Below are 26,923 nucleotides of genomic sequence, written 5' to 3'. Positions count from 1 at the left end.
GCATAACATGTAACAAGGAAATCTTCCTCATAGGCAGAGATTCAGAGATTTCCCCTCCCTCCCTCCCACCCACCCCCCAGGGCCGGATTAAAGGGGGGGGGGGGCACCTGTGGTTAGCATGTATTTAAAAAACAGCTAAAGTGGGGTAGTGGGAGTGGGGTAGTGATGCAGCTTCACTTATCCGCCAATGTGACAATGATTAATGGTGCTGAGCATCGGGTGCTAAGGCACACTGACTGCACAAGTGTGCAGTGCATTACTGGGACTTAACTAAGTCCCATGACACTGCACAAGAGGGCAGAGGCTGAAAGGTTTGTGCTGAGCCCTGATTGGTGGAGCTCATTAAATGCTTCACAGGCCCATGGAGGACAGTAGTAGCAGCAGCAGCAGCCTCATCATGGGATGGTTTTTAATCAGAGGCAGCACTGAGCCTGTGAGATCTCCTATAGTCCTACAGAATCAGGCACTGCCCCCACCCACCCATAACCTGGAGCCCAAGGCAGCCTAACGACCCTGCCAACATCAGTACATAATTGGAATTTCAGATCTGTCATATGGGATGCAGTGTAGGGTTCTCTGGACAAAAGGAAGGTGGGTGGGGGGGGGGGGGGGGGGGGGGCTAATGTGTCTAGCAGTGCCATCCTAATTTGTCTAGCGGTGCTCCCAGCAGTGACTATGAATTGGTCATGTTTTTTTTTGTGGTGTGTCGTTACTTGGAAAGAAGCAGCTGTTCTGTTGCTGTAATTGTATCATTTGTAGATCTTTCTTTCATTGGTATATGTCAGATGTCTGTATAGGCATTTTTCTTGACTTCACGCAGGTAGAACAGTATTTTTACATACACATTTAGGTGATGCAGTTGAAGAGATCAATTAAGTAGCAGATAAAATAGGTTGAAAATTCTGGAGCACAAATAACCGGGGACTCAGTTGGTGCAATAAAATATTAAAAACAGAATACTGGAGCGAGTGGGGACTACAAGGAGACAGATTCTGTAGAAGCGACAATAACATGAAGCATTTAACCATCACACAACTGGCGAGGAGACATGCAGTTTTACATGTGAACAACCATTACGATCCAAGAGAAACCGCGGCGCTCCTAATTGTCATATGCTTTATGCTACTAGCATTATAACACTCAGATGGAATCATAGTGCGGAGAAAGCATGTCAATCTGCTCCACTGTCTGCATCTGTATATGTAACATGGCACCAGCAAGTAATATCCTGTCTGTTATAGGCAAGTGACATAGGGGGAAAGAAAGGTTAAGTAAAAGACAAGAATCTGGCAGTGCGAGGCGGAGATAATGAGTGCGCGCTGCAGGCTGTCAGTGTTATTAAGAGGCACTTAGAGGGGACACGACAAATTCCAGGGGGGCAAATCTGTCTGACTGTGTAATTACACTAAGCCGACCTCATTACACACCTTCACAAGACCCCAATAAACATCCAGATAGACCAGCGACTCAATGCAAGAAAGACAAATACAGTACAGAAAACCAAATGGTTCAAGAAGCACAAACATTATCCAATCCAGTGGACAATTATGCGCACCTATATATAATTAATGGCAATGTGCCTATAGTTTAATCATATAGTAGCACTTGAATTATGGCTTCAGCACTGGCAGCACACTGTATTTCCCACAACATTAGCTTTATGCACACAAAGATCAGACCCAGCCACAGTGCCCAGACAATCACACTTCAGACACATGCGCTGCAGAGAGCTCAGACAAAAGAGCTACAAGCACACAGCTGCCAAGATCAGCTTAAACTATGAGTCCCTACAGCAGAGAGAAGGAGGGAGGGAGCGGAGGAAGGCCTCCATTCCTAGGGTGAGATTTTACACGCAATGCAGATCCCTCACTTATGTTTCACCCTGTGCGCTCCTCCACAGATTTATTGTATGCAATGCAAGCGACATATCTGGAGGTTATAGTAAAGGGCAAGATATTTAAAATTCTGTGAAATATTCCAACAGAATGGAAATAAAGCGATGGCTTACTCACAAGTAAGGTGACTAAGGAGACACATTGGCAAGTAACAAAAACAAATGCTCTGTTCCACATGGCAATGTAGCAGTTAAATATACAGCTATGGGAATAGCATAAGAGACATATGAACTGGCCATGTATGGAGACAGCATAGGCAGAGGGATGTGTTATCTACTTGTCTTAAGGTGAACCAATTAGGCATTTATTACATCCGTAAAAACTCAACTTTATTGAGAGGAACAAAATCGTAAACATGTTCAATCACCTAAGTGTAAGCTCTCCCAATAGATCCTGTGAATATGCCAACAGTAACTGGATACAGCTATTGGCTTAGATGGCGCATACAGATAGTTTTGGTAAAGTAAACCTGTTAAAATTACATTAATAGGAAACACTCTGGGGTGTATTCAATGCGGCCGGCGAGGAGGATAAACGTCGAGGATCACCGAAAACAAGCGACCCTCGCCGTTTAACCCCCGCACTGGACGCTCACCATATTCTATTTTCCGGGGGAATCCTCGCCGTCAGGAGACAGCGAGGATTCCCCCAATAAGTGAGGTTCGCGGCTAGGGAGCCCGCTGTATTTAGGCGCGAGCCTCGCTGTTTTAGCAGCCGCACACGCCGTTTCCCCGTTGCTGCAAACACCTAGCGAGGGGGAAACGGCGTGTATAGGTGTCCGTTGAATACTGACCCTGCAAGTTGTGACAGCGAGCAGTCAGCACTGCTCGCTGTTAAAGCTCGTAAAGAGCATTGAGTACACCCACTGTATATACTGCAACACAAGAACATCACTGGTTCAAAGCCTGCTTAATTAGACTCCAACCCCAAGCTATTAACAAGGTGGCTTAATAATGTAGTCATTGAACTTCACTGATTTCCTTTAAATCTACATAATGATTAACAGATCCATTAGAAATGACATGTATACACAAGATGAGGGCGAATGCAATAAATACATCTAACAATAGAAATCATTACACCATTAACATACTACACTGGTATCACATTGCTATAGGTGCATTTCCAATCTGAAACTAACTAGATAGATCCAGACACTCATGGCCGGTATAGTGGTTAGCATTGCAACCTCACAGCTCTGTAGAAAGGAGTTCAATTCCTGACCAAAGCACTAGCTGTGTGGAGTTTGTATGTACTCTGAGTGTGGTCGGGAATACACACGGGGCAAAGACTAAGCTGAATAATTGAAATATTCTCTGGAAAGCCATGTGGAATATGCGTGCGCTTTATAAAGTAAGTAAATGTAAATATAGGTATATATAGGTATAGGAAGTCCTTTGTCTTTGCCTGACCCCCAGCATTACCATGTTATGCATGTTTAAGATAACAATTTTTTAAAAGACGGTTCCTATGGCTCCTTTTGATGTTCGTATAGCATATTAAAAACACAAGAGTAAGTTACTACAGTCTAGCATTTGACCTGTGGTCACATAACCCATACACTGCCAATTTGCAAAGACTTATGAGACTTACAGTATGTCCACTCCTTAAAGAAAAGAGTTCTTCATTTCCTTTGTTACACCATAAATCAAGAGACTTCATGTCGCTCACTTTTCAGAAGTTACATTTGTATTGTGTGACTGCAAATAAAACAAGTGTTCGATGCCTCTGTGTAATAAGAGATCACTTCTATAGAATATACTGTGTGCTTCAGGCAAACATTGTGCAACATACAAAAAAGCCAAATACTCGAGGGTCAATAATGCTACAATGCTTTCAACATGAAATAGGCCACCATGATAAAGCTTCTATTGGTGCTCGTCCTGAGGGGATGAAGGCTGATACCAGGGGAGGGGGGAAGGGGGTGGGACTTACTGAAGTCGATAAGGAACCTTCCAAATCCCTGCCTTTGGTACTGAGGCAATATCATAATACAAGACACATTGTACTTCTGCTGGCAAAGCTTCTCCTGTGCAGAAATAAAAAAGGAGCAAAATTAGGTTCGATGGTTACACAAATTAAGTCAATTTGAAATAATGTTTAACATATAAAGGCTATCCGAATGTGGGTCTCCAATGCTTTTTTTTTTTTAATACCCCCCCTGACTCTGATGTGTGCCTTTTAGCCCACAAGCTAAATGCTATATTAAAAAAAATATATTACGCTGTCCAGTTTCAGAAAAAACATGTACATGACAATGGGACTAGACAGAATTATCAAGGGAAAGAGTGGTATTCCTCACTAACACATCCAGCTTAAGCTACATCTATAACTCTGCAGCTGCCCTATAGAAAAGGTCTAGGTTACTTTCTTTGCTGCAAAAGCTTCTTGGAACTCTGAAGCCTTTGATTGGAGTGTACATGTAACAGTAGCTTAGCGCATTGCTTTACCTTTCCAGGTTATTGCAATGCTACTGTAACTTATACCCCATTCGTACCGCAATGCCGGGGTCGCACCCGGAACTAGGACACAGTTTATTCTAGGAGTCTGCAAGCTCCCCGGCACCCAGGGCGGAGCGCCGACACGGCATAGAGGGGCGGGGTAAGAAGCAGCGCTTGGAGCTAACAGCGCTGCCTCCTCTATACTTTGAATGGGACCCAGTTGCAATGCACCATACCCTGGGACCCATTCACATATGCGATAAATGCGCATATGTGATGCCTGTTAGCAAAGAAGTCTGGCTACTTTTTTCTTTCACTAGCCATTCGTGAGTTGATTGACAGGACATGGGCATGCCATGGCGTGACAGAAAAAACATTAGGTATGCTTAGGATAACATAGGTGTGGCCTCAATCAGGCCAATTTAATTGCAGCCACTGAGTAAAGCTGGGAATACACTAGGGTGACTTCTCCCCCGTGATTACTCCTTGAGCCACCCGGGACCTACCTGAGTGGCAGGATCACATGTGGTCCTTTTGCATTAGATATATCGCATGCGATCCCATCCAAGCCTGCCAGACTCAGAAGAAATCCAACAGAATGCTTCTGCAACCGGTGTGACTCGTAGTCTCCGGTGCGATCGGACCTGCTGTCATTCACATGCAATCTGGGTGCTTTTCATGCCACTGATAGCCGCAATCGCATGTAAAGAGCCCAAACTGCATGTATATAGTGTATGAGGCCAATAGATCCTGGCTACTCTGAGCCTGCTATGAGTGGTTACCAGTAGCAAAATCATTCGCTGGTGAGAGTAGATTTGGTTGGTGAGCTGACAGTACTGACAGGTGACCGACCTCACAGCATAAAACATACAATGGGTGATTGTACTGCACTCCACTCCTAAAAAGTGGCACTACCCGAGGCCTGGACGACAGCCTCCGGTCCCACATTTTGCACTCCCCAGTGACTCCCACCCTGTACACCCCACCGGCTTCCCCCCGGATATTATTATCACTTGCTCCCCACCTATTGTGCACACACTCTTCGCTGTGGGAGTTTGCATATTCACCTTAACCCTTTGAGCGGCAACATCTCTGTGAGAGATGTACAAATATCAGCATCGCTCACATTTATTATTTAAATTCAAATAAAATGTATTGTGTAAAAATAGATTGTATTTCCTATATAAGGTAAACATTACAGGTCATTATGATGGATACAAATGTTTGCTTGGAAACTGTCACACCTATTTTCACAAATTCACTTGGCACTCAAAGGGTTAGGCCGGAGTCTACAAACATACCACCAGCTGCACTAGCAGTAAGACGCAATCAGGAATACTTAATGTGGCCACTTAGCACTCGTTAACACCATTGTCTTATCATTGGGTGTAATATGGTTACTGTTATTGGGATAGGCATTGTGACCATTGCATATCCAATAACCTCCTTAAGGTGCCCATACACGCTGCGATTATCGCATGCGTTTTGTACTTTTAAAGTCGTGCCGTGTACCTGCGGGATGCGATGCGCGTCCCCGCAGGTACAATATTGTAAAGCACAAAAAGTATCTGCAGGCAGTGCTTTTTGTGCTTCATTGCATCGCATCAGTACAGGAGTACATGCGATGCGATGCAATGTCCATTAGTACCTATTAACTTTTTGTTAAAAAAGGCTAAAAATCGCATCTCATCGCATCGCACCCGCAAAGTATAGTACATCGCATCGCATCGCATCCACTTCAAGTGCCAAAATTACATGGGAGCTTGAGGTACAAAATGCACAGCACACAAAATCTATGCGTGTATGGGCACCTTTACACTCATTTCTTGTCATCAATCCTTAAGCTAGTAGAAACACCAGAACATTAACTGGGGTGACTCAATTCATAAACACCATTATTCCTAAATATTACCACACCTTTTAGGACTGGAGCGCAGTACAACCACCCATTATATATTCAACGGTGAGAGTCTTACAAATGGATCTTGCCATATTCGCCCTCCGGAAACATTTGGCTAGCCGTACACATCTATTCCCAGATTGAGCACATTAATTCCAGGTAAACAAAATGTTCTAAAAAAAAATGTAATGACAAGATCATGTACCACACTGCAAGCATTTGAGTTTTTAAATCTCTTTTAATGCCAGGGTACCAGGGGATGAACTGTATTCATTTACCACAACTATACTAACCCTGTGATGACTTAGCACATGATTGTCATTTATTGGTGAGACAAATGCTGCATTGCTTGTTGGAATTGCATCAGGTAATTGTTTTACAGTTTATATTGTTCTGGGCAGTATAATGGACCTGCAGCCAGGTCAGTCAGACATAGAGCTGCTGGTAAGAAATTGTACGGGTCTTACCTTAGAAAAGTATCCAACTAAGTGACAGCCCTTCTTGTCATTTTTGGTGAGGACATAGAAAAGGAATGGCTCCACATCGTAATATAGTGTCTTGTGGTCCAGGAACAGCTTGGCCAGCAAACACAGGTTTTGGCAATAGATTTTGCTGAGGTTTCCGTCAACCTGAATGTAAACATAGCACTATTGACACTAATTCACAGGGCACTGCACCAATAGCAAGGCACCAATATAACATGTGTTTACATTGCGCTGGTTTGCCAAGATGGCTATTTAGGAACTCCTATTAGTGGGGAACAGCTATAGATTGTAAGCTTGCGAGCAGGGCACTCCTACATTTTGACTGTCTGTAAATACCCTGTTTTGTTGTTTCACTGTCCCCTATGTAAAGCGCAACGGAATATGCTGCGCTATATAAGAAACTGTTAATAAATAAATAAATAAATAAATAAATAAACAGCTATAATATATATGTTTTGTGTCTGTGTGTCTCAGAAACAGTGACATCTGTTGGCAGCACGTTAAACTACATCTTTCTCTCACAAAGAGGCAACTAGCTTTCAAAGCTTTTGCTTCAAGCGGGCTTACTAGTATATTTATCTACATATATTCATAAACATATAACAAAAAACACAGTCTAAAATAGCATATTGGTCTATCCAATTAAGGCCCGTATCCTATCAGCCTATCTAATTAAGGCCGTATCCGTATCTTATTTTCTACACGTAAAAACGGATAGTACTATTGGGCTATCCAATAATCTACTGTGCATTAAATGACCCGTTATCAGCCGATAACACATGGGTTCCAGATAAGTTCCCAGATCCCCTGTGTTATCCGCATAAAAACAGGTCTCCTGCAGCTGCTTATTGGGGTTTCTACTTCTAGGCACACAAAGAAGAATCCCCAATAATCACCGGCTTACGGAGCTTATTGGATAGCCCCCAGGGGATACATTAGATGAGGTAATATCCGCCCTATAGCCCATTTTTATCATGTGGTAAACTACCTGTTTAGGGGTGATAACACGTGAGATCTGGGTTCCTGGGTTATTGCGCAAAAAAAACAAAACGGGCTTTGGCTGCTGATCGCGGATAATGCTTCGGGTGCCTAAGGCACTCCAAACATAAACCCTGTTAAGAGCTGCGTATCAGGGATAATTTGAGAGTCCTTAACTGCAGTAAATTGCTGCAGCTGATTGGATACGGACCTGAAGTGTGATATTCACTATGATATTCCAAGATTACATGATCAATAATTTTGTGAAAAATCTATGCACTGTACACCTAAGGCAAGAATGGGGAACCTTCGGCCCTTCAGCTGTTTTTGAACTATGCATCCCAGCATGCCTCGCAACAGTTTTAGCATGGCCAAATAGCAAAACTGTAGCAGGGCAGTATGGGATGCGTAGTTCAACAACAACTGGAGGGCCAAAGGTCCCCTATCCCTGACCTAAGGGCTGTGTAAAATTTACATATGCTTGTCAATGCAAAATAAATACTGTAGATTTAAAACAAAAATGTAAAACCACTGAAAAATAGGATTTTGGGTACCTACTGGTAAATCCTTTTCTCGTAGTCCATATGGGATACTGGGTTATACTATGGGGATAGAGATCCTCCGCAGGAGCGACAGGCACATTAAAGCTTTCAGTGTGGGTGCACTGGCTCCTCCCCTCTATCTCCCTCCACTAGTCAGTTAATGAAAAACTGTGCCGAAGGAGAGCTATGTGAGGACACCCAAACCAAAATAATAAACATAAAACAGCAAAGAGGTGAATCATAACTTCTGAGTTCACCATAATTCTTGAAGAAGGTCAATATGTGACAACAGGGCAACAAGCCTTAACCGTGTTAGTAACAGTGTCGTTACAGCAGAAAGCCGCACAGAGGCGGGCTCCCAGTATCCCATATGGACTACGAGAAAAGGATTTACCGGTAGGTACCCAAAATCCTATTTTCTCTACCGTCCAATGGGATACTGGGTTATACTAGCTACCAGAACGGGCGGGAACGTGCGGAGTCTGCTGTAGAACCGCTTGTCCGAACTGGGAATCCTCCCTGACCAGAGTGTCAGATCTGTAAAACTTGACAAACGTGTTACTCCCTGACCAAGTTGCGGCCCTGCACAGCTGCAGAGCCGAAACCCCTCGGGCAGCCGCCCAAGAAGTCCCAACAGATCTTGTGGAATGGGCCTTCAACGCTGGAGGAAGGGACAACCCAGCCGATGCATAGGACTGTTGTATCGTGCATCGAATCCACCGGGCTATGGTCCTTGTAGATGCAGGAGAGCCCTTCTTTTGCGCATCATACAATACAAACAGACTATCCGACTTCCGGATTCTAGCCGTACGTTTAACATACACCTTGAGGGTATTACCACATCCAAAGAGAGAGGTATATCAGGATGTACCGCGCTGGAAGGAACCACAATAGGCTGGTTCAGATGGAATGCGGACACAACCTTTGGCAGAAACTGCGGCCTGGTCCTAAGCTCTGCCCGATCCTCGTGGAATACCAGGTAAGGGCTTTTACAACACAAAGCCCCCAGCTCAGACACCCGCCTGGCTGAGGCTAAGGCCAGTAGGACAACAGTCTTCCACGTAAGATGTTTTAACTCAGATTGTTCCAATGGAACGAACCAAGAGGACTTAAGGAAGGTGAGGACCACATCCAAGTCCCAAGGTGCGGTGGGTGGTACAAAGGGAGGCTGAATCCTCAGCACCCCTTGCAGAAAGGTGTGGACAACAGCGCCAGTTTTTTCTGAAAAAATACTGACAGAGCCGAGATCTGTACCTTCAAGGACCCCAACCGGAGGCCCAGATCCAAGCCGGCTTGAAGGAATCTTAACAGATTGTTAAGACGAAATACTGCTGGTGGCAAAGCATTTTTCTCACACCAGGCTATGTACTTCTTCCATATCACATGGTAGTGAGAAGCCGTGACTGGCTTTCTGGCACGTGTCATGGTGGTAATTACAGAGGGATGTAGTCCCCTGAGGCCTAATATCTGCCGCTCAACCTCCAGGCCGTTAAACGCAGCCGCGGTAAGTCCTGAAAGACAAACGGTCCCTGGAGGAGAAGATCTTTACTTAGAGGAAGACGCCACGGGTCTTCTACTTGCATGGCCCTTCGAGGCCAGTCTGGGGCCACTAGGATGGCTTCTACTCTCTGGTGTCGGATCCTCTTTAGCACTCGTGCCAGCAACGGGAGCGGTGGGAACAGATACACCAGCTGAAAATCCCACGTCCAAGTCAGGGCATCTACTGCTGTTGCCCCTGGATCTCTGGTCCGGGCACAGTACCTGTCCAGCTTGTGGTTCAACCGTGAGGCCATAAGGTCGATCTGAGGGAGCCCCCAAAGATCTACTAGGTCCTGGAACACCTGAGGGTGAAGTCCCCACTCCCCGGGGTGGAGATCGTGACGGCTGAGGAAATCCGCCTCCCAGTTGTCGACTCCAGGTATAAAGATGGCCGACAGGGCTTTTACATGGCGTTCCGCCCAGGAGAATATCCGGGTGGTTTCCCTCATACAGGGCATGCTCCTTGTCCCTCCTTGGCGGTTGATGTAGGCAACCGTAGTTGCATTGTCCGACTGGACTTGCACCGCCCTGCCCCGCAGCATAGGCTCCGCCTGTAAAAGGGCATAATGAACAGCCCTCAGTTCAAGGTTGTTTATGTGCAGCGTGGATTCCATCGGAGACCAACGGCCCTGCAGGCGGACTCCCTGTATCACGGCTCCCCAGCCTCTGAGACTGGCATCCGTGGTAATCAGAAGCCAGTCCTGTATCTGGAAGCAGCGACCCGCCAATAGATTTGGAGAATCTAGCCACCACTGCAGGGAGAGTTTGGTCCTTGCAGACAGGCAAATCCTTCTGTGCATTTGGCGGGGGGATCCTGACCACTTCGTGAGGATATCCAGCTGAAAAGTCCTGGAGTGGAACCTGGCATACTGGATGGCTTCGAATGAGGCCACCATCTTGCCCAGGAGCCTGAGGCAGAGGTGCACCGAGACCTAAGGGTTTGATAGGACCTCTCTTACCAATTCCTGTAGATCGGACGCCTTTTCGGCCGGCAGGAACACCTTCTGCTCTATTGTGTCCAGAGTCATACCCAGGAACACCATTCTGCGGCTCGGGAGCAACGAGGATTTTGGGATGTTTAAAATCCACCCCTGGTCTCTCAACACCTGCATAGTCAGGTCTAACGCACACACCAGGGCTTCTTGGATCCTGCCTTGATCAGCAGGTCGTCCAGGTAGGGTATGACATTTACCCGCTGGAGCCTGAGAAGGACCATCATTTCTGCCATGAGCTTGGTAAAGACGCGCGGGGCAGTTGACAGCCCGAAGGGCAGCGCCTGAAACTGATAATGCAGTTTCCCACCGCAAATCTTAGAAAGACTTGATGGGGAGGCCAAATAGGGACGTGTAAATAGGCGTCCTTGACGTCTACCGAGGCCAGAAATTCCCCTTTTTCCAGGGAGGCAATCACCGACCTGAGTGACTCCATTTTGAATTTGAACACCTGCAGGAAGGGGTTCAGCGATTTCAGATTCAAAATGGGCCTTACTGAACCGTCCGGCTTGGGGACAAGGAACAGGTTTGAATAGTAACCCTGGCCTTGCTCCTGTCTTGGTACAGGTATGAACAGTATCCTGATCATTTGCCCCATCACCCACTTCAGGGATGTCATCATCATCAGAGTCAGGGGCCATTGCAGTAGCAGGCCGCTTTGGAGGCTGAGCAGGGGGAGGGGTGAGAATATCAACCCTGGCAGACAACATGGCTAATTCCCTTTGCACCCTCTGCGTCTGCTGTGTATTTGCAGAGAGCTGGGAAGCAACAGAGTCCATCAGCGTCTTTATGCTGCTGGCCCAGGCAGGCTCTTGATTATCAGCCTGTGACCCATCCACAAGTTGTGGGGGTACCCCACTGACCTTAGTGCCTACACCACTGGGTTGTGTCATCATACACGGTTCACAGGTAACCTGTGACTGTGAAGCTGGAATGAACTTTGTGCTGCACACCATGCATGTTAACTTTTTTACCATGATGAAGCAACAGGACACCCCCAGCAGCGCACACACGCACACACAACACCCACACCTGATGTGCTGTAACTCTACACAGTATAAGTGTAATACCCTCTGTATTAGAGACTATAGTGTTGTGTACAAGTGGTTAACTAGCCAGTGGGTTAGACTCAGAGCAATATGAGGAGACCAGTACACCCCAAACCTTAACTCACGGATTAGAGTGAGCTGGTAACGCACAAAACACACAGTGATATGCAATACACAGTGTAATTAACACAGCCAAGCAACGCTGCTGCGCTGTTATAACTTGCTGTCTCTGCCGCTGCTGCAAAGGATCAAATCCACCACGCCGCTGAGGAGCTGTAATGGCGAAATCTGGATGCGTGAAGAAGCAGGAAGCAGAGACAGAGCGCGCCCAGCAGAGCCTGGTCCCGCTCTGAGCGAAGCCATGCCCCCTTTAAACGGAGCTGGCGCTTCCTTATATTTATACTGGCATAAGAAGCGTTTTACATATAAAATGATTTTAAAACGTTCTGGGCATCCCTGGTGGTCCAGCGGCATTACCCTATGCCAGTGTGATGGTGCGGGGTCGCGCGGTCCCTGCAAGAGGGCCGCCGCTACTGCCGCCGCCATCTTGCGGCACGGAGCGGTTTGGGGTGTCCCTTATGGGACCCCCAACCAGTACTCACCACTGACGTCTTTGTTCGGCAGCTGGGGGGCCTGCTCGCTACAGCGCAATGCTGTGCGGTGACAGGCCCCACTCAGGACAGACTGTCCTGCAGCAGGGTCAGCTCTGCACCTGAAGAGGCCGGGGACTGACCCTACCCCTTACACCCTCGAAGTAGGACAGTTGCCTGGTCAAAGCAGCGCCCCAAAATAACAAACTAAATAAAATTTGAAGAAAAAATTCTGGAGCATCCAGAAAGCACTGCCTCTCCTGAGGCACATTTTTCTAAACTGACTAGTGGAGGGAGATAGAGGGGAGGAGCCAGTGCACCCACACTGAAAGCTTTAATGTGCCTGTCTCTCCTGGATCTCTATCCCCATAGTATAACCCAGTATCCCATTGGACGGTAGAGAAATTATAAAAAAAAAAGGATATAAACTACATTAAGAAAAATAGCATCCATCTCAGTTTACTAATATTTTTTGTTGAGCCCCTGTATAACCAGAGGACATGTAACCAGTAGGGGAAGAGATTTTAATCAGTTATTTATTAAAAAAAGGACAATGAAGCTAAGTACCCCTTCTTTAAGTTCTCCCAGGAGAATATACTGTGGTTGGGGCTCTCTTGTTACATCAAGGGGCCTAAATAAAACTCAAAGTTCACACAACACCACACCACACAACAAGGATAAGCAAGTAATGGGTGCGGAACAAATAAATATGAGCGATATCTGAATATATAGTGGTGTCTAATACAAAATGAAAGAAAAATAAACTATGTATAGTAAATTCCAGTTGAGTTTTGTTTAGTGCTCCTAATGAACAAATATTTATAAACATTACAATCACAAATCGGTGAATTCACTTAGGATAAAGATTCAAACCATATTGTACACTTGGAGCAAATCCTTAAGCGGGAAAGAGAGGAACGACATTCCTGTATTGTCATGTTCTAGACAGAAATACTCTGTAACCTCCCTGAGTTGGAGGACACTAATAGGAGATATCGCTCTTCAGGCTTTTACTAAATCAGTTTGTATTAACACAATATGGCATAAGCTTCTCCCGCTTTCATTTAAATACACCGTGAAGCTGTGGTTATGCTGCCTTGGGCGCACGAAGTTGTTTGTTTCATTTCAGTCACTCACGGCATGCCATAGCCTAGCTGTCGGCCATGTCCACAGCAAGCATGCCCATTACATTAATTGCTGAATTGTGCAGCATCTCCTGCTTCATGTCATTTCTATATAATGTCAGTAGACTGGTAGTGGTAATTGTGGTTCCACTACACACAGCGGCAGTAAGGAGTAATATGATTACTACAGATCTGTGAGCCTGACTTCAAATCTAGGAAATGTCAGGGCAACCACACAGAAAGTATGTTAAGTAGGGCTGACCATTAATACTCAAACAAAGGACGTCTTCCAAGACAACACAGACTTTCTGCTGATAGATCATGTCTAATCTGAAAACTAATGCAAATTATGGTTTTAGATAATATGATGCAAGCAGTGTAGTCACAAATGGGAAAGCCAACAGAAAACTCATTAGAAGGTGACTTACTGATGGAACCACTGTGCTAAAGTGCCAGCTGGGCAGCCTAAAGTCTCTTTCCCACTCCACAAGCACTACATCATACATGCCAGTTGTATAACCTAGGTTACATGGGCAATATGACTGGCAAGTCCCTGAGCGGTCATACATGTATGTTCATCAGCTTTGCATGTGTATTAGCCTAGGGAACCTTTCATCAGGCCCTGCTCATCATGTACACAAATGCATTAATAAAATAAACAACATGATCGGATAATTTAATTATGCCCCTATCCCACTGCAGCTAAAAAACGGTAAATTGCCGATTTTCAGCGCAATTTACCGTTTTTAAGGCTGCAGTGGGAAAGTGCCAGAGTTGAAATACCGTTTAAAGTTAAATGGTAGTTCAACCCGTTTTTAAAGCAGAGTCCTACACGTTAAAATAACGTTTAAGAGGCAGTGGGAATGCCTCTTAAACGTTATTTAGCCTTCAGGCAGTCCCAGTGCCTGACGAGAACTAGTAGTTCTCACTTTGTGCATGTGTAATGAGTGCACATGCATAATAATGAGCCGCTCATTACATATGCGCATATGTAATGAGTGGCTCATTAGTATGCACGTGCATTCATTACATATGCACAAAGTGAGAACTACTAGTTCTCATCAGGCACTGGGACTGCCTGGACCCCGCATGGACCCCCGCTGCCTCCCCACTGCCCTGCATCCCCGTGCAGGTAAGTACAAGGGGAGGGGAGGGGAGGGGAGGTGGGGGCACAGGGCAGGTACGGAGGGTTAGGCACTCTTTACACTTGGGGGGGGGGGGGATTAGCCACTCTACATTTTACACGGTTCACTGCAATGGGAATGGTACTTAAATGGTGTTTAAAACAGTAATCTGCTGCAGTGGGAATGCGAATACCGTTTTAAATACCATTTAAGATTACCATTACTTTAAACTGGTCTGCAGTTGGAAAGCAGCATTACAGAATTAGACATATTTTATTTTCCCATTTGCTTTAATAATCTTTCAGACACGGTCTGTCCGGCGGTGAGCAGATCATATAGCCACACTCACCTCAAATACTGAGAGATCATCCTTCCGGTAGATTTCAGTGGCTGGAGGATGGAACCAGCCACACTTCTTTAAGTGGCGCAGTAGGATAGTCTTACTTTTCATATATTTCAGACAGAACTCACACAGGTAAAGCTTTGGTAATCTAATGAAAGATTTAAGAAATGTCAAAATCTGAAAAAAATCTCTATATTATCAAAATCATACACATTCATAAATCAATGCTACCACCAGTGCTATTTTTCAGCAGGCACTCTGTTCCTGAACCTCTTCTCAAATATGACATCATCAGGAACGGTCATGTGCCAAAATGTCCCCCATGATATAGATCTAGATATATATAGATAGACAGATAGATAACAGTGGCATTCTCGCAGACTTCTGACACAAACGACTCAAGACACTGAATGTGCAGCTGACGTTTCAGCATACCCCCAAAACCAGAATTCATTTTTCCAGCAAAATAGTATTGGCTACCACATACCCCTTTTCTGAACAGACTGACACAATCTGCTCCGTGTCAGCCGCAGGACACACATTTATTGGATATTTTCTTTTAAAATCAGCCGTAACTGAAGAAGAGCTTCTTAAATGGACTTAAAATAACCCTATCTGTGTTGCACAGAATACACTTTTTCATGGACTTTCAGTAACTGTGTCTGTGCCAGTTCAATCAAAGTCGCCACCACAATTGCCAACTCATTAATCATAGAAATAGTAGGCACACAGGGAGCCAATCTGACAAGTGTGTAATCCAAAAACGAGTAGCATGCATGGTGCCAATAAATAAAACACGTATTCAAAGATTACAATCCCCCAGAGCTATTTACATAATCATTACTATAAATAGTACTTTAAATAAGTAACGTAAAAGTTTAACCCAGAGGTCCACAGACTTTTGTTACAAAGGCAAATGCCATTCTATAAATAGAACTACCTTTTATAATGCCATTTCAATCCTTCACATCGCTTGCCAGTACCTATTGAAGTGATGGTAGGCGGGCATATGCCCATTCACTTTGATGGCATAGCAGGAGCGTGCTCCATTGCATGCACCCTGCTAGGCTGGGACATCCGTTCTGCGATACACAAGCATCACAGCAAAGATGTTATGACTGTTTAGACTTGGGTTTTATCCCCAAGAGATCTCATTATGGTATGCAAATACTTCAAAATATGTACAAATACAAAACACTACAAGTCCTAACCATTGGAGACTCAGCCTGTACATATACTATAAAAAAAATCCAAAGGGTATTCCTCTGCTTTAACACTAAACGGAGCTTACATCATGCAAACACACCTCCTGACTTTTAGTAGATTTGGAATCAGACCTTGTAAGTGCGACACTGTAACAGCCCCCCTGTGAACACAATTTTCACTATAGTTACACTGTTTTATAACCCATTAAAATCCAGCACCGGCTGGTAAGCCAATCAGAGCTTGTGTATTGGCAGCTGCTCGGATTGGCTATAAAGCCGGTGCAGCATTTTAATTGGCCACCGGCATCCTGCATTAAAGAAGCCTGTGCTTTGGGACCTGCTGAGTCCCGAGGACTGAGTGCAGTGCAGGCAGCACAGCGGAGGGTTGCGGTGGGCAAAATTAGCTGCCTCTGCTCGTCCAACGGCCGGAGCCCTGGACGGCTGTACCCACAACACCCCCCTGTCAGCGGCCCTGCACCTGACCTCAATGCCAGAGAAATTTGGGCTAGTTTAAATAATTCCTAAGGCATCTATGACAAAATCCTTTGGCACATTTTATTCACCAAATTAAAATAGAAAGAGATTTTTTTTACAAATAAAAGGATTCAAGTAAAACATACTTTGCTCTAAACTGCTGGGTCCATTTAATTTGAACTTAGTAGGGAACTTGGTAAAAACAAAATAATATTTAGGTTAAACATTTTTAGAAAAAGCTGTAAAGGGCAAGTGCACTCACCTTGCATATTCCTGTGGGTAAGGCGAAGAGTACCATGTCTGTATTTCATATTTTCCAAACTCAATGACCGAGGGATAACGCCCTGTCTGGTCACCCAGAGTCTTGCAGCCTATTTTCTAAACAAAATGAAAGTAGAGGTTTTTAGGACTACAGATTTAAATACGGTCATGGAAGTGTATAATACATTAGATTAGCAGCCTTACAAATAAGCAGGGTAAGGAACAGAAGCTAACATTCTCCTACTTGTGGAAACTAGGATACCTCCATCTATATTATTACAGACTTTATAGATATTTTAAGTAGGTCATCATTGTAGATTGACTTTGAGAAAACAGAAGTTTGAATGCAGATAAATGTAGAGGTATGTGTGTAGGCTGTAATAATAATTCAGCTACTTGCGCATTAGTAGTGTAAATAGACAGGACTTCGTAATGACAGTTAATAGAGAGCAGTGGTAGCAGCCAGTAGTGTCTGCACATAGTACATTTTTATTTGTTTATTGACAGTTTCTTATATAGCGCAGCAGATTATTTTGCGCTTTACAATTGTAGACGGAGATAAAACAAACTGGGTAACAACAGACAGACTTGGAGGTTAGAGGGCCCTGCAAGCTTACAATCTATAGGGACATAGGAGGGAAACCCATGGACAGGCACCAGTAATATAATCTTAGGATGTAGGGATTACACTGCATGTGATGCAAACACAGCATTACTATTCCATTAGTCAGAGCACTTCTTGAATATAGGGTACAGGGTTTTTAAAAACATGAAATTGTGTAAACAGCGATAATTATTAGCGGACATTACCATATAGTGGTAACTAATTTCAATAAGAAATTTTTGGGTGGTACGTGATTCAACAATTGGGTTGCCCTTTGCCACTACAATCAAGGCCCCCATACCCTATGCATCTGCAATTTGGGCTCTTTCCCTGCCATTGTGGTGATCAATCAAAGGAAAAGAGCCCAAATTGCAGGTGGATGAAAGCAGGTCCAAGGCATCGAGCGGTCCCGTGCTCATCATATCGGAGACTGGGCGTCGCACCGGCTGCACAAGCAATCTCCCGGGCACAGGCTTGGATCACATGCAAAAGGACCACAAGCGATCCTTCCCAGGCAGCTCAAGGGGGGATCACTGGGGATTTCACACCGTATGGGGGCCTTTCGAATCTATGAAAGATGGAACTTGATAGACAATCAACTTTATTACGTTATTCGGTGTGGTGTATGAAGTTAAGACGATGTACTAGTCTAAACCAAAAAAAAAAAATAGTACTCTCAGCAATTAGTGTAAGCTATTAATAAAAGATAAGACTCAGTAACAATCAATATTTTATTCCACTAAGTACACTTTTATAAAATCTCTGTAGCAAACACAAACCTCAAAAGATAGCTCCCTTGCCTGCCGGAATATGTCAACATCTTCCTGGGTGACAAATTCTGGCCGGTCTGGAACACAAACCGCATTCCACCGCTCCTGCTTGATATGTGTCTTCAGGTCAGCATCTGATGTTCAAAGTATATATATTATTTAACCACCATGGTGAAAAAACTTTTGTTTGTTTGTGACCATATTAAAACAATATTCTGAAAACCATTAAATTTTCTTAACAGGTGGATCTAAACACGAATGCACAAAATATGGAAAAATATCAGCAACTTCCTTCTAAAAAGGTGCATACACAATAGACGACATGCAAACGATGCAATGTAGTCAACAATCTTCCTTGAATTCCCAGACAAAACGATAGTACATACACACTGTGCAATCTTGCAAAATACATGGTCAGTGGCCACATCCAGGAGTATGCTGCCATTAGCAATATATACAGATCTTCCGGCATTCAAAAAAGGTTTTTAGGCAGAAAATCGTGCACTACGTCCAGTCATAAGCTGCCTCAACCTCAGCTATAAAAGGACCAGTCCGTCCCTTTGGTCCCAAAATAGTCAGACTTCCTGCATGTCAATAAGTTCAGAAGACGCGATCAACGACGGCATCATGAAAGAGCGCTTACATGAAAGATTGGACGTTAACAACCGGCGGTTGGACCTGAGGAGACATCACACTGACCTGATTTGGGATGATTTTTCAGCCTGTTCCGTCGGGAATGGGTGAAATCAGCCCCAATCGAGTTAGTGTAGGGGGACTTATCACGAATAGTTTGCACTTTTCATGTTGTGCTCTGGGTAATCGGAAAAACAAAACGGGGGGCTCTTTCCACTTATTTTTGCTCTCTGCACTGAGATATTGGCGGGATAAAATAGAGCCAATACAAATATCAGGGGCATTCAAGTGGGGAGGATTCAGTATTTCTCTTTTTACAGATGATATCCTTTTCCAATCCCTTATCTTCAGTCGGAATTACAGACATAGGGCTCCCTATCCGGATACAAAATCAATATCCCATTTCTAAAGCCATGGCTCTGTGCATTCCTCTGCAAGTATATACTACTGCTTTCCCCTATACCCTCAAACTCTAGAAAAAGATGTAGCACAATGTCTGCACCTATAGATTTGGCAGGATCAATACCATTACAACTCATTCAATGGCTTCTGCACCTGTTTTGGACAGGTAATATGTCTTCTTTTTGGCAGTGTTTAAGAACTGAACAGTTAACACATTCTTAGTGTCAAATTTGCTGCTCACTTTCCACATTATACCACTACCAATACCTTCAGTTTATTAGCTTCAATAACAGAGTTTGCTTTTCATAACCTTTGGATTCTCTCTCAGTATGAATGCCTTTGTGTACATTTGGTAGGCCGGAAATGTAACAGTTCAGTTAGACAGTATATCATTTCATTCTGGCCCTGACTTCCCCCAATTGGCAACCTCCATGATGATGAGGGATGGTTCACAATTAGGACAAGAATTGCCAAAACTTCCATCAGCATGGCCATAGGAAGATGTGCTTTAAGGTACATGAGGGACAGTACTTTGTGCCGTTTAAGGTTCACACATTTACATCATCATCAAGCTCCTGTTAGAGACAGTGTGGCGAAAAAGGTACATTCCTTCACTCATGTTAGTCTTGCCCAATTATTACGATATTTTGGGATCACACGTGGCACATGCCATGGGGCATAGGCATATCTCTGGCGAGTGATCCTGCATATTATGGGCATGTTATGGAAATGTTGTTGGAATTGTTAAAAGATGCAACATTGGAGTTCATACTCAGAGAGAAAATCTGCACCTTGCATGGGACTGGCACAAGTTTCCATCATGCCACAAATTTTATCGCCTACAGGTGCACCAAGCGATATTTGGGAGTCTCATTTCTTACCAGCTTGTTTTAGGTGGGGTGATTGTTCTGTATATGCTGAATTACTGTTCATAAACAAGTCAAATTGTGTGACTGGCACCTGTGGCTTACACACCGCATAGAAGGAAAAATGCTCATTAAGAACGGATTGCAATAAAAGGTTTGGTGACTAAACTAATACAACTCCATATTTATTAATTATCTAATAGCATCTAATATATGGCTCAACCTATTTAGTTTATTTTACCAGTGGGACAACATAAATGACTTAAGTAGCTGTTTGCTTTCAATGGCACGCCATCTGCCCAGCTATGTGGACAGCGTACATGCTGGAAGCTGGGCTTGTCCAGCAGCGTGATGTGGTGCACCTTTAATGGTGTGGTGTGGCCTAATGGGATGGAGGCCTTGCTCAATAAATACTGATCCGCCGTATTTCTTGATGCTTGTAGATGATGTCATTTCAAAGCCCCGGCTAAAAGAGATTTACACGTGCAGTGTAAATAGTGCCGATTTGGGTATATCCAAGGCCGGTGCCACTGTGGGAAAAGGTTCAATTCCCGGGTGTTCCAAATCCTGGGCATTATTAAACAAATTCTGAAAGCTTGAGCTGTTGGGAGGTACATGAGTATCACATTTGAAATACACATAGTTGCAATTCAACATTTACTAGCCACATACATATACTACTCTTTACCGGTCATCATTCCATGGCAATGAGTAAGAGGCTTGTAGATAACGTATGTGATTACTTATTAGTATCTGTAACTAAAGTATAGGGAGTTGGGGGCAGGTGCAGGATTATACATCAGTGAGGCTACAATATCCCTACTCTAATCCTTTAGTATTGCCAAAGAGTTTATGATTTCAGCAATCCTTTAAACACCAGCAGTTCAATAATATAAGAATAAAACTTAATATTGCGGTCATAATTCCCCCTCACTGTTTACAGTTATGTCACAGTTATGTCATATAGATGAATTGCTGCACAGCAGGCCATTATAAAGTGCTTTACATCAGCATTTAGCATTTCCATTTCCTGAGTGCAGATTCAGCACAGAACCCTCACTTTCTGTAAGTTTAATGTATTTTGATTTCTTATTACTTATAAAAAATATTTTTTATGCTAAAATCCTAGTAAAAACAAAAACTTACAACGCAGGTCAAGCAAGCCAAGAAAAAAAAAAAAAAAACTTTCATTGTTAATATTAAAATAACAACACACATGAAACACTTATCAAGCGCATATTCGGCAGGTTATTTGGGTCATAAACGATTAGAGACACAGTTATAGAGAAGAATTTGCTGGAATGGAGTGGAACACAAGTAAAGCAATGGATAAAGGATGGAAGAGCATAAGGTGAGGGAGGGAAGGAGGAGCAGAGCCGGGGACATTGCAGTACGCACATAAACGGACCAGCCTGAGGAAGGGATGAGAGGAGGCTGGACCAGCCATGCCAAAGAGCCAAAAGCAATGGAAATATGGAGGCCGCGGAGGTGGTAAGAGCTGGGCTAATGTCTAACACTAATGCACATGGCAACAGAGACCAAGCAGAGCACAATTATGTGGAAATAGAGAAATGACTAAGAGTTAGAGTCATTTTAAAAGGGAAAGTTGAAATGCATGAATCAAAGTCTATTCAGTAGGAATAAAAAGGGAGAAAATGAATTCTAAAAGAGCAGCATTGTTCTATTCTCTGTAATAGACACTAAGAAACATTTAGTGGGAACGTTACACAGGATTAAATTGTATTATTTTGGGAACAGGACCCTAACTAATACTTATATATGCAAATCAATATTAAAAGACAGAATGGGAAATTGAATTCAACTGCACCAGCTGGCACTGCCAAGTACAGATCACTCATTAGAAAGGCGTTTTAGTAAACCATTTAAACCTGAGAACAAACATTTTGACCATAGATTACTTAGACCTTTTATTTGCTGGCAGAACGCAGATTAAGTATTTTGGTTACATATGTAATGTGTACAGCAAGAACACACTCTACTCTTTAGGCTAGCCTGGCCCATCTTGTGTTTAATACACTGAAAACCCAACTACAGAGTGTAGTGGATTTGCTATGCTTGTGGGCAGACTATTACTGCAGTGCTTTTGCAAGCCCGATGTGTTTTATGTTATCTCGGTGCCAAGTCATATAAAAGCACTGTCTGCCTTTGGCCCAGCACTCCTATTAAATCTCCAGTACTTTACAATTGCTTTAAGTTATCTGAACACATCGCTACGGACCTCACATTAACTAAGTGATGCATAAACGGGATGGGTTTGATTCCGGCCACATCGGAGTTTCAATCTGTTAAACCAGATTGTAAATTGCAGTCCGTGTGTCTTGCTGTGCAGATGCAAATGGAGATTTAGGATTTATACAGTATGTGGATAATACAAAACGAAAATCAGCACATAATGGGATTGCTGTCATGTTTGCCCATTTATCTCCTCTCCTACTCCGTTTAAATAACATCTGCAATTTTGCGATCAAGCATTTAAGGGGCTCATAGGCAAAATATGCTCCTTTAGGAGGACCACACTAACCTACCCTATATGTAAAGCCACAATCTTCCTGTACATCTACGCAAAAGCCTAATCTTCAATTGTTTAGGTGCCAGCTGGTCAACTGTTCTGGCTCAAAGCAATGTGTAATTTTCTGCTTTTGTGCTGCACATGGTGATTCTGTCAGATCAGTGATGAAAGGAGAACACAGGGGCATTACCATTAAAGAGACAAATAACAGAGCAAATAACTGGGAGTGTAAGAAAAAAGGGCTAAGGAAGGGTTTCTTAAGCCTGTGCTTACCATCATCCTGGACGGGCTTAGTCCTGCTGTCTGCCAGGCTGACCTTTTCTGGTGTCCTGGCTCCCGCCCCTATGGCTCCCGCTTTATACTTTAACCTGCCTAGTGTCCTGTGCTTTATAAGGAACGTTGAGCGCTTGAACTGAGCAATGGCTTTCAAAGCCCGACCCCGGGGCACTGCCCAGCCAGATGGGGTAGGGTGGGGGAGGAGGAGCCTACTCCTAGCGTCCCTCTTGCCAAAGAAGTGTGTTGAGGTGTACAGTCTGCCTTTGCGGCGAATGTGTTTTGGAGGCGCATAGCTTGGGTGGCTTTTTTGGCGTGGCTGGCCCTGGGTGGCATAGATGTGGGACAGTCCATCAAAGAGCCCCTTCAGTTGACTGTTACTGGGGAGGCTTCTGAGGGAAGGGGCGCTGGAGTGACTCGAGGAACTCTGGGGGGAGTTGGACGTGGTGGAATTGCTGGATTTCTGTGAGCCTGGGCTGTTGCCAGACAGGGAGGTGATATGTGAGAGAGAAGGAGCAGGTTGTGAAGGCTGAGGGGGGCAGCTTAGCTTGTGCGTGGTACCCATCCCCAGCATATGGAGAGTGCAAGCCTCTGGGTCAGTACGTTTTTTCCTGGGCCGGCGATGCATAGAGAAGTCTACAATTCGCCCACGAAATCTGCGCCCCTCAGGTGATGGAGTGAAAAACTTAGTGAGGCCATCAATTAGCCCTTTGGTTTTCTTGTTAACTTTGAGGGGGGAACAAGTGGAGGTGAAGGTGGAATTGATGGGATGGGGGCCAGGCCGAGTGAGGTCGGTCGCAGCCAGGCTGCTGATGGGGTCCTTCACGGATGCAGCATGACCAGATGGCAGTGTGGTGGGACACATTTTAGTTTTTTGACTCCTACCGGATGGCCCCCTTCCTGGGAAAGAATTCATAGGTCCTCCTTCATTGGACATACACCTGCAAAAAAACAAATAGGACATATGCATGTTATATCGGTACCGTATGTAACATGCACTCAACTCTAATGAAGCAAGAGCTCCAAATCATACATAAAAATGTGTCCTTGTATCTTTGCTGCTGTCACACAAAACACTCCCACCTGACATGCCATGTCCAGTGAGTCTCTGTTGCAATGCGATGCAACGAGGAAACACTGGAAGTTTGTACGAATTAATTTTATATGCAACATTACTATATCTATATGCAAATTAGTCTGTGAATCTGCATATCAAGTGTTACACTTTTTTTCCATGTCAAGATCCTTTGTTCTTGACATGGAGGGGGGATATTGTGGGAGGAGACTACCAACGTTAACAGAGTCACGCAGGACCTGCCGGCTCACTCGAGCCAGACATTAACCGCTGTGCGGCACATACATATAGGTGTAAGAGGATTCCTCCGATAAAATCATGTCCATGGAATCTTATTAAGCCATCTTAGTGGATTTAGATGCAACTCAAGTAAGAAATGTACAGCGTTTCAGCAGTTTTAAGCCTGACAACAGGTTTGTGGCAGTACATTTTACTGAAAATACATAACTATTTTATTAGTTCATATTTCTAGTACAGTATACTCATCACGCGATGCAGCTATGAACAAGAAAAACAGAACGAAACATAGGTTAAGTTTACTGTTGAATACTACTGTATCATTTCTTCTATATGAACTTTTTTACATATAGTATATGCAATATCCACAAAGATCGTCCTTTACAACGCTGCTCTAAATGATCACTTATACTCCGCGTCACATTATCCTCTGCACCTACCGAGAACTTATTTAAACAATGGCTACATCTAACAATGTAAGAAAGGTTACCAAAGATGGAACTATTTCTGTAACAATACCGGGACATCCAGAGCATAGCTACAGCTACCACTTGCCTACCTGACCCTCTCCATGAGGGAGAAAACACTCTGTTCCTGGACTTCCCTGGCAATGTATGATTACCATCACTTGTGGTGAAACGCCTTTCTTATCAACTACCTAGCTCACCACAGGTGATGGCAAGCATACATTACCAGGGAAGTCCAGGAACAGAGCATTTTCTCCCTCACGGGGAGGGTTCAGTAGGCAAGTATGGTGTACCTTGAGTTACCCAGCAACAAGTAGCATCTTATCACACAATGGGGCAGATGTATTAAGACTTAACAAGAGATAAATGCAAGGGTGATAAAGAGAGATAAATGTCCAGCCAATCAGCTCCTTACTGACTTTTTTCAGACACAGCCTGTAACATGGCAGTTAGCAGGTGATTGGCTGGATGCGTATCTCTCTTTATCACCCTTGTATTTATCTCTTGTTAAGGCTTAATACATCTGCCCATACAATACCAGACACATGGGAAAGTACTTTTATTCTAAAATAAATGGACTCCTACAGTCCTAGCCTTAAGGTTTCCTGACTCTCCTCCATACTCTTGGATAGTAAATCTCTTAACCCCAGACAGTCCTGGCAGCTGGAAGTCTTTCTGATATGAACGTCAGAACTTCCCAATGCCACCAATTAAAGAGCTTTAAACACCGATCCAGTTCTCACAGTGACAGCTTCTGGGTATCGGATGCGAGCTTCCGATCTGGCACCCCTATTAGCGGCTATACTCTCCTGGTGTCTGAAGAGAGGATACATAAATGTTCATTTTTTTCCTGATCCTCTGACAGCAATTCTAAAACGTCTGTAGATCATAGGATCACACAATAAATCTGAAGAAAGGGCCACAAACCCTGTTATAAGTGGTAACGTGTATTCTTCATGTTTCTGAGTTCCTTGTTAATGTGGGGTAGCTCTCTGCATGCCTAGATTTGGGGTGTACACTGCGCTCGCTTAAAGTGGCTAATGGTTTGGGCGCTGCTTAGCCTCAGGGGTTACCCGCTTCCCCTGTGGGTCATAAATGGAAACAAAGAAGGGTTAGGCTGAAGCGCTGCCTCTACGTGTGATGGTATAATAATGAGGAGAGGTGTTTTGTAAGATAAATGTTTTTATTTTGTATTGGAAATGTGCAGATATCACTGTAAATAATGGCATGCGTGGTGGGAAAAGGCTGTTTCCAGTCGTGACTGGAAAGTCTTTCCTCCAGGTGAAAACCAGTCCTTCTGTCACTTTTTAAGAGCCCCGAGGGGAATGAGGGTGTCAACGGACCCCTTTATACCATAAGCTCAACTGGGCTTATGTCTCTTTGGGCAGTCAAATAGCGACAGTTCACTGGGTTGTGGTGATAAAGTCTGGCACAAATGTGCTTAAGTTCGCAGATGTAACGACAATTGCTTAAGGTGTGCAGGAGTGCGGGGTACGTATTGGGATTCAGCGAGGTGCGGCGTCCCGCTTGCTCGCTTCTTACCCTGTGTGTCCTGCGGCCGGAATGTCCTTCCGTGCTCCTGCTGAGTCTGGCTCTACCCCTCTGTGAGCGCAGCCGCGCTGGATGGGGGAGCCTGTCCGCGAGTCTGGGGTGACGCTGCAGCCGCAGCGCTCGGGTCCCCGTTGCTGTGCACCTGCCCGGTTCCACTGGCGTCAGTCTGGACGCGACTTCCGGGTCTCGGATCTCGCGAGATCAGCGTTGATCCCCGGAGTGACGTCAGACGATGCCGGTGCGCTCGACTCCCGCCGGAGGAGACTTCGCCGTGGTTCTTAATTGCAGGAAGGATTCTTGATGTGGGTGCTGGGTGCCTTGTGTCCAACGCGTTTCGGCCAGTAGGCCTTTTTCAAGGATAATGTCTGTGGTTTACTGTTCTGGGTTTTAAGGCTCTGGTTGCCATTGATTGGTTGCTTTTCCCGCGATTGTATTGGTCCTATGTTTCAGAGGGAGGTATTATGCAGATATGTCTTCTCTGATAGGTGCAAGTACGTTCGTGGGGTGTTTCCCTGCTGTCCTTTCATGGGTTGCACCTGTGGTGCATTGTGTAATAGATTGAATTGCTGGGGC

At 44.4% G+C, this 26,923-nt stretch overlaps 1 protein-coding gene across 4 annotated transcripts in view; it reads right to left on the bottom strand.

Moving 5' to 3' along the window:
- The window catches only part of KAT6B (lysine acetyltransferase 6B), a 133,948-nt gene that overhangs the window by 22,350 nt on the left and 84,675 nt on the right, over nucleotides 1–26,923 (bottom strand). For 3 of the 4 annotated variants that reach the window (XM_083146209.1, XM_083146211.1, XM_083146210.1), the window contains 6 exons: nucleotides 23,021–23,961; nucleotides 18,326–18,450; nucleotides 16,944–17,059; nucleotides 15,009–15,150; nucleotides 6,704–6,865; nucleotides 3,831–3,924 (listed from right to left, as the gene is read on the bottom strand). In XM_083146209.1, the coding sequence (XP_083002335.1) occupies nucleotides 3,831–3,924; nucleotides 6,704–6,865; nucleotides 15,009–15,150; nucleotides 16,944–17,059; nucleotides 18,326–18,450; nucleotides 23,021–23,961 (1,580 nt within the window). The remainder of the gene's footprint in view (nucleotides 1–3,830; nucleotides 3,925–6,703; nucleotides 6,866–15,008; nucleotides 15,151–16,943; nucleotides 17,060–18,325; nucleotides 18,451–23,020; nucleotides 23,962–26,923) is intronic. The other variant, XM_083146213.1, reaches the window with a different exon arrangement.

The sequence above is a fragment of the Crinia signifera genome, chromosome 6 (assembly GCF_055691185.1).
Source record: "Crinia signifera chromosome 6, ASM5569118v1, whole genome shotgun sequence".
Classification (NCBI taxonomy): Eukaryota; Metazoa; Chordata; class Amphibia; order Anura; family Myobatrachidae; genus Crinia; species Crinia signifera.
The sequence above is the reverse complement of the archived record's forward strand: the minus strand, read 5'-3'. Positions and strand labels throughout refer to the sequence as shown.